Consider the following 9016-nt stretch of genomic DNA (forward strand, 5'->3'; position numbering starts at 1 on the left):
AAACGTCTAATTGAAATGTCAGTGTATAGAGTACAACTCAAAATGCATGTGGAATAAGGACGATCACTGGCTACAGGGACAGCCATAAATCGCTTTGACAAAACTTTCATGGACAAACTAAAGTACTTTGCTTGCTCTGAAAGTGGAGTCAGCATCCATCTTGTGCTTCCAGGGAAGAAAGAGACGACACAGCAACACCATCTCAGACCCCCCCCGCACAGAAGTGGCTTGAGCAGATGGAGATAATGAATGAGTGCTGAAGGCCTGTGCAGAAGGAAAGCATGTTCTTTAACCTCTCACTAAGGCAGGCAGCAGTTCTCACCTGGCTCAAGTCGGCCACGATTGTCCCAGTTCCCAAGAAAACAGCAGTCAGCTGGATAAATACTAATAACCCAGTCCACCCATCATCATTTTCCATACTCCTTCAAACCCACATCAAGGCTGCTATTTCTACTGCATATCAGACTAACAGGTCATGCAGTTATAACACCCCTCCATACATCTCTTACACACCTGGATCAACTAGAAAGCATATGTAATGCTGTCATTTATGTTATGATGTTACAGTAGCTCTACATTCCCTAAGAAACAGACCCCCAAATGTCAGACCTCAACATAGTGTTTAACCAGATATTTTCTCCGGATGACATTATCTTGGCCTGTACTAACACTGAGGAATCATTTGACCAGATATGTCCTTCAACATGCATATCAAACAAATATGTAGGACTGCTTTCTTGCATTTGTGCAATATCTCTAAAATTAGAAACATCCTGTCTTAGAGTGATTCTGAAGACCTAGTTCATGCATTTATTACTTCTAGGCGGGACTACTGTAATTGATATTATAAGGCTAAAAACTAACAGAAAAGCCTTCGGTTGATTCCAAATGCTTCTGTGAGAGCATATTTCTCTCATATTAGCTCCTATTAATTGATCCTTCAGCTTTCCAGCTTTTCTCTTCTGTGGAATGCTCTCTCTACTTTTAAGATTGGGTTTAAAACTTTCTTTTAAAGCATATAGTTAGGATGGGTTCAGGTGAACCCGAATCCTCCATTAGTTACACTGCTAATGACCTGGGCTTCTGTGTGTTTATACGTCACTTTGCATTTAATCATTAGTTATTAATCTCTGGCCCTCTTCCACAGTGCGTCTTTCATCCCGTCTCCCTCCCCTCTCCCCCAACTGGTAACGGCAGATGGCTGCCACTCCCCTAAGGCTGGTTCTGCCAGGGGTTTCTTCCAGTTAAAAGGGAGTTTTTCCTTCTCAGTGTCACCAAAGTGCTGGCTCATTGGGGATTGTTTGACTGTTGGGGTTTTCTCTGTATTGTTGTAGGTCTTTACCTTACAATATACAGCACCTTAAGGCCACTGTTGTGATTTGGCACTGTATCAATAACACTGAATCAACTCCAATCCTTCTGTTGTTCCACCATTGAGAGCCTCCTGATAGCACAAGATCAGAAAGATGTGCAGAGGACGGCGAAAGTGGCCTCATTGGAACTACTCATTGGAGTACTCCATTTAGTACATTTGATTTAATTACACTGTAAAAAAAAAAAAATCCTAAAAAAACAGTAATATTCCGGCAGCTGGGCCGCCAAAATAATACCAGAAAATAACAGAAAATAACTTTCTCATGAAAATACGGTTATTTTCAGTAATGACAATACAGTTTGTTGCCCTAATTTTACATGTGATTTTGCCTTTCTCAAGTGCTTTTAAACATTAAATTAGGAACATTTTAACGTGATTAAACAATGAAATTACCTATAAACAAGGTCAATGAATGCGGCAATATGAATAATAATACTTAAATGTACAGAAATATACAGTTAACAGTTGGTTTAAATAATAGATTGCATTCATATAGCGCTTTTTGAGACCCTCAAAGCGCTTTACAATTCCACTTTATAATTCCCCTCTGGCCATCACCAGTAGGTGGTAGGTAACGTGTCTTGCCCAATGACACAACAACCGAGAGTGTCCGAGCCGGGGCTCGAACCGGCAACCTTCTGATTACAAGGCGAACTGCCAACTCTTGAGCCACGATCGCCCTAAATAACAATAATAATAATTATTTGATGTAATAAAAGTTTATAAGAATCATTTTATATATTTTTCCATAGCATTACATTTGAATTTAACAGTTCAATCTTTCAAATAACGGACAAATATTTGTGAAATGATACATTTGTGAATGTATTTTAACAATCTAAATATGCATATGTACAGACAAATACATTTAAAACCAAGAAAATTGTGTTTTATTACATTTACAGTGATTTTGTAAATTTACATTTCAAATGTAAGTCCATTTATGTAAATTTAATATTCTAGAAGAACAGTTCAAAACTGTAAAATACACAGTAAAATACTTTACCTTTTTTTTTTTTTTTTTATACAGTGTAGCTTCATTTACCATTCATGAGCTGCTGAATGTCATTTAACAAAAAAAAAAAAAAAAAAAAAAAAAAAAAAAAAAAAAAATCCAAAGTATCTATTTATGAAGAAATATTTTGAAGTGGAAAAATGCACCCACCACACTACAGAAATCCCAGTTAATGCCTCTGAAAATATGAGTTTGTGGAAATTGTTCCTGTGGGCTGTAAAATGAGCCACTTTATACTGATGCATTTTGAAGAATACAAATATTTATTGGACTTTTTAGTCAAGTACAAAAGCAACCTAAATTATTAAGATTCTAATCAGTCTTTTGGCTACTCTAGGCACCACGTTAGATCTTTCATTTGCATCCTCTGTCATACAAGAGCAAACATCATTCTGGTCTTCCTCCAACCTAAGCTGTCCTCCAATCATGTCCAGTCTGGCAACCCCCAATGAAAATATTGGCACCTTCATTTCTCCAGCTTTGACTGCAGTTTTTGCGAGTGCCACCATCTCAAAACCACGTGTCTCTCCATATCATAAACCTTACATTTGTCTCTTAAGACACATGGGCACTAGTATTCCTCTTGTGAATGCACACTCACCTCTGTAAGAGTCCTTAACCCAAAGAGGTACATTGAATTATGACTTCTCACATAACTGACTACACACTCAGAATTACAGCTGGAAAACTCAAGTTTCCACATGTAGCAAAGCAGAGGAAAGAACAGACAATAAAGGTGAATTTTAAAAATCTTTATTGTATCAACTCATGATTACTGGTCCAAATGTCACAAATGATTTTGAACTTTGTTCCTCTGAGATGTGTCTTTTACCTGTGGAGAGAAGAGAATGAGGAAAGTTAACCGTAACCAATTTCAACAGGCTGAAAAGAAAATTAGCCTGAGACAGAAGTACTATGGCACACCATGTTCTCTTCTTTTTCTGGGTCAAACCCTTGAAACAAAGTGTTCCATTATAAAGGACCTCATACTATACCTTTTCTGTACTCTGGGTATGAACATTGCCCATTACAAATGCCACCTAATGGATTTCTGGTATCACAGATCACAACGTCACAGTGGACGAAGACCTAGAAGATGCAAGTGTTTTTATGAGTACTGATTTGCATGTGCAGTTTTCTGAACCATGAAATGATTTGTTTTTACAGGCCGAGTTACCTGAGGACTTAGATCCTCTTCATTTTCAGTAAAGGCAAACATCTGGACCTCAAAGCGCTTGAAGTGAGAGGGATACTGAACCCTAGCATCAGTCCACACTGGATGGAAGACCACATGGTGTGGGTCTGTGTGTGGACAGCTGGACAATTTCAAAGATACGTTAAAAGAAAAATTAAATTTTGTCCCCCTACCCCATCCTTGCATCAGTATGAAGGAAAAGCTTATGCTAATATGCAAACACCAGCTTGAGCGTTACCCGTTTATGATCAGATCCCATCTGGGTTGGGACATCTTGTCCTCATCCAATGTCGCCCAGCAGTTCTCCAGCTCCAGTGATACTTGAGGATTTGTTGCACTCATGAGCTCCACCTCAAAATAAAGCGGCTGCTGGAGATATTTCATGATGGGAGAGTCCTCGAGTCTGTAAAACTCTCTGAAGGAGTCGTCTAAGTGCAGAGAGACAGCATGAAATGACATTATGACAAGAGGTTTTGAACAATATAATCAGCTCAGGACATTGAGGTTTTCCCCTCTCACATGTATCACACAAGTGACATTTGCCTTCTCACAATGCTGCGTATACACCAGCCAATTATGGCCATGCATGGACCTACTTACTTGGGAGCTGCCAGCTCCCAGAACAAATTCCTGATTTGCTTCTCGCATAAAGCTCAATATCCAAATTTTCTGGGATGTTAGAATAAAAACTCAGATTTAGTGAAGGCTTAGCTACTTTAATGAGAGCGGCGCCTAGGGATGAAATTCAACACACACACGGCATTTTAGATTATAGGAGCTCCTGGAGTAAAAACCATTGGAAGCTGATGGTCAACATTAAGCAGGAAAAATTATCCACATGCTGATGACAGCAACCTTTAAAGTCTGAACCATGTAGTTGCCAGAAATTTTTTAATCTTTTCAAAAACTATTAGATCTTCTAGAGATAAAGCAGTAAGGTTTAGTTAGTAAAGGTAGTTAAAGATTAATTTAAAATTGCTTAATGATTTGAGGATTATTTCCAGTTTTAGGGAGAAGCATCTTAAATGTCTCCACAGTGCTGGAGTTGTATTTGTGTTGTGGAGGGGAAAATGAAACGATGCCAACTTCTTACCCAAAGAAAGTCTCATTGCCACTTGCAGCTGGCCTTTTGCATTTTCAGCATATGGTTCACTCCTGCGAGGTCTGGTGTGGAAGGACACAGCGTGGGTTGTGTTGAGGTCGTAGTAACATGAAACCTTTAGCCTAGAAGACAAGCCATGAGATTTGAATGCAGTCAGAGGTGCAAAGACCAGAGAGAAAATTCCTACAGACATTCATCTTCGTCTCAGTATCAAAGATTGAATAAAGGATAACGGAAAGCTGAAGGAGTCCATTTAGTCCAGAGATTCAAGTTACTTTTAAAAACTTTAGTCTCCTAATTTTCCTAATAAAGTTCAGACACTCACGCAAACTCTGCTTCCTCAGAGTCTGATGCACTTGTTTCGAGGTCATGTGGCACAGAGATGTCATTTTCATAGAGCATCGCATTGGGCAAAAACTAAGGGAACAAAGTTAAAGACAATACATCAGATCAGCCTCAGCATTAATAGTCTGTATTAGTCATCAAGTTGTGCAGTGACAATACCTTTCTGGTAGTCCCACAGGAGTTAGCAGTGAAGACAAAGTAAGCGTAGCGGTCGTCACTGTAGACTGGACCGCAGGTGGGGTCGTGCAGCGTGAGCTCACTGGGGTTCAGGCTGGGAACAGACTCCAGTTTCACAGCCAGAGTGGTTATGGTACCATTAGGGAAACACTCTGAAAAGAAAAGTTTAAACACTAGACTCAAACTTGCCAATGAAAAGTCATTTAAACAACAAGAAACCCAAACCAACCAGTGAGCCGTGAGAAGAAATTGCAAGCCATCGAGAAGTCACCGATGGGCACGTTAGTTTCTGGATCCTTCAGGATCACGTCAATTCTGGTCCTAATGGAAGTTGGTGTAATAGCCTGAAACATTGTTTAAGTTAGAGCAAGCAGGACGTTAAACAGAAGATTCTCATCTACAGCAAAGCACAAAATACCTCAAACTCAACATCAGGGGCTGCAAATGGCACTACAAGATTGAAGTGAGTTCCATTCTCCATGTAGCCATACTGCTGAGCCAAACCTGGCGTCAGCAGTCGTTTTCCCACCATGGTCTGAAAGTTGAAGTCTGAGGTTCCATGTTTCACAAGGACATAAAAGTTCTGGTAATCACAGCTTCCAGAGACCGAAGGAGGAACTGCAGATAGATTAAAAATGCATCAAGAACCCTGGCCTGCAGCTGGTGCAAGATGACAAACATTTTAGGCTTGTATATAACGCATACAGACCCCTGTCTTCCAGTGTGGCTTCCAGATAAGCCATGTGAGAAAATGGAGCAAACTCATTCAGCACCAGCAAACCAAAGGTCAGGTGAAGAGAGTAGACTATAAATCCCATTCCCCTCTGTAGGGAAATGGAAAGATTAGCAGTCAAATTAAATATGCATTAATATTCCGCCCCCAAGCTGAAATTAAATCTTACCGATTGTAGCACGGCCGGGTCTGTGAAGGGCACTTCAAGTGTAAAGACCTTCAAGCTGCTGTTAGGGGACACTTGCTCTCTGATGTTAAAGCCTCTGGCATGGCACTGTGCTATAGTCAAAACCTCAGAGGGGAAGGTGATGTTCATCAGCGCCACGTCAGGAGCAAAATGCCCAAGCACCATCTTAAACACTTGCTGCTTCGGAACAGTATCTGTAGGGACGAGAGAAGAGGAATTCAGTGAGCTTGCATTTTACACAAATAATCATAATATATGATAAGTGGGATGGTGAGACTCGCCGTCAAAAACTTGAAGATTCAGTGACAACAAAGGTGTTGTGATGGGAAACAAGACTTTGTATCTTGTGTCTTCTCCATCTTCAGTCCAGAGCAACTCCAGCATGGGTTCAATTGTGTAGGAGAGGAGATACTGATTTCCCTGGATATGGCTCTGTTTATCATTTTAAAACCAAGAATTTGTCATTATGACTACTCCTAATGGAACATATCTAAAAGCAGAACAAAAGTTGTAATAATTCTTTATAAGATTCCTGCTTTAATGCTTGTAGAGCAACTCTTTTGGAGGCTCAGCTTTGGAAATGGGCCCTCATTTCACAGTGAAATGTGGCTTTTACTACTTTGCTATCTTAAAAGGCCAAGGAAGCCATTTATCAGTATATATTTGATACAAATCTTGATTTCTTTTAAAAAGAACTGCCTTTCACCTTAAAGTATCCACCGTCGCCCCCAACAGGAATCTGAACAATGATGTACGAATCGTCAGCAGACAGCTTGGCCGGCATCTGAGTAGGATCAAGCCTCTGACCGTTGATTCCTAAGTACACCTCCAAGAGCTGAACCCGCCCAGAGGACATTAAAGGGTCAATGCGTTGGGGCAGGCGCCAAGTGATCATGGTGGGCGTGAAGGAAACGCTATGACCTGCACATAAGGCACAATCAGAGGCCAAAACAGACACTACTATACAGGATTTAGAGGCTATGAGGTCTGCTGACAGACAACTTTGCTAACAAGTTAGCATTTCTAAACCACACATGCATACAACAATTTGCGGGTTTAACTGCTAAAGTATTCAGGTTTTAAACACTACATGACACGAGTTCCCTGCAGCTTTTACATGGTTAGAGTTTAATTACCGTCCAGCACTGGACAAGCAGCTACAGCATCAACTCGAGCAGTCAGCCACTGCTTCTCAAAGATTGTCGAAGTTTTGAACACCTTCATGGGCACCCCTGCTACCTGCAGGGTGAGATAACCATTTAATACATTGAAGATAAAGCATGTGTGCAAAAGAGCAGTTCGTTAGAACGTGGAAATGCAGGCTAATGGGCCGTATGTACTTTATCTTGTCAAATCGATGTGAGACTGTAACAAGTTTAAAAACGTAGTCTGATCATATAATTTAATCTAAATCCAATTGGTTACTGACTGTAAGTGTGAGCAAGTAGAGAGCCATCTAATGGGCTGCAAGTACTTTAACCAGAGGCTGTCTGTAGAACAAGATGCCAGGTCATGTCAGGCATGTGTGAAAAGCATGCGATCTGCAGTTTACTCACAGTCTGGGTGTACGTTGCCAGTGCAGACTTTGAACTCCGGAGAATCACCCTGGTGGGAGTGTTTCCTACCCCGTATCCCCTTTGGTGGGCCTCAGTCGCCTTCATGATCCTCTCCTCAGGTGTGAAGAACACAACTGTTGTGATTCTGTATCCTGCATCTATGGGGCGTTTCTGTAAGGCAAACACCAGAGCGTGACTTTACATGCAGAGAAGGTTTCTGAGAATAGACGAGAGGCCAAACGAGCTCCTCTAACCTCTGCGGCTCGTTGAGTATAAGCAAACTCTGGACTGGCCTGTTGGTTGGAATATGCAGGAAGGCCATAATCATCTGCAGCTGCCCTCTTCACTGACACCTAGAAACAAGACCCTTTGAGTCAATGATAAGCCATCTCTCACCTCTCTAGGAACTGTATTAGCCTTGATGCTCTTATGGGCTATAGTGCCATTTATTTAGATGGGAACATGACCACGGAAGGTTTTGCTGCAGTCACTTGCCTCCATGTAGTTGTGGTCACAGACAATTTCCCTGAAGGCCCAGGGAGTGTAGCGGCAGGTTTTAACCACCTGGTACACCTCGTCTTCAAGCAACTGGTTTCCATGCAGTCGAAGATGCAAAGCAGTGGTGAATTCTTTATCGTCCTAAAAAAAAAATAATAATAAAATGTATACATTTTTAAATATATTAAAGTTAATACTAGAAGCCTAGGACACACATTGGGTGCTTTAAAAAAAAAACAAAATAACCCTAATAATTCTGTCTTTATCCTTGTTACGTTACCACATTGTGAGCAAAACAGTTTTGAAGAGAAGCATAAATCAAGGCGTTTCCCAGCAGATCAATCTTCACACTGATGCCACACTGCGAGGCTAAACTTGGCGTAAGAGGAATTGCAGTGTTATCTGAGGAGAGGACAGGGAACAAAAAAAGTGAGAAAAGTTAAGATTTAAGAGGCAAGAAGCTAAAGAGATAAATAATTTTCAGCTTACTCATGACGGCAGTAATTTTCAGAAGATTTCCTCCAAGTGGACCAACATCCACACGCATCACATTCCCCAGACACTGAGCGGTGACATCTGGAAATAAACATTTACGTGAGTAAGTAAGCAATAGTTTGATTAAGTGACATTTTTAGGGAAAAAAAAAAAATTAAAACTTACTTAAAGGGGGCCTCTTTTGAGCCTCTGTGTTCATAACAGCTATCAAAAGAATGAACCACCTGAAAAACAATTTAGTCAGTTAAAGCAAAAAAACTGAAAGTTTAACTAAAAAAAAAAAAAAAGGGATCTTAGAGAAATAAAGCTACAAACCCCAATCCTAATGAGTGACCCAT

At 40.5% G+C, this 9016-nt stretch overlaps 1 protein-coding gene across 1 annotated transcript; it reads right to left on the reverse strand.

The window, feature by feature from the left end:
• Positions 1 to 3151: 3151 nt before the first annotated feature.
• Positions 3152 to 9016, reverse strand: LOC134643273 (uncharacterized). Its single transcript, XM_063495556.1, has 21 exons — positions 8994 to 9016; positions 8844 to 8902; positions 8673 to 8759; positions 8464 to 8585; positions 8181 to 8324; positions 7964 to 8038; positions 7686 to 7856; positions 7266 to 7368; positions 6836 to 7050; positions 6411 to 6561; positions 6112 to 6323; positions 5919 to 6033; positions 5628 to 5827; positions 5439 to 5553; positions 5192 to 5361; positions 5013 to 5104; positions 4679 to 4809; positions 3824 to 4013; positions 3568 to 3706; positions 3386 to 3479; positions 3152 to 3222 (listed from the first exon to the last, which is right to left on the reverse strand). Exons 1-21 carry the CDS (start codon positions 9014 to 9016, stop codon positions 3152 to 3154), a joined length of 2679 nt encoding a protein of 892 aa, XP_063351626.1.

The sequence above is a fragment of the Pelmatolapia mariae genome, linkage group LG15 (assembly GCF_036321145.2).
Source record: "Pelmatolapia mariae isolate MD_Pm_ZW linkage group LG15, Pm_UMD_F_2, whole genome shotgun sequence".
NCBI lineage: Eukaryota > Metazoa > Chordata > Actinopteri > Cichliformes > Cichlidae > Pelmatolapia > Pelmatolapia mariae.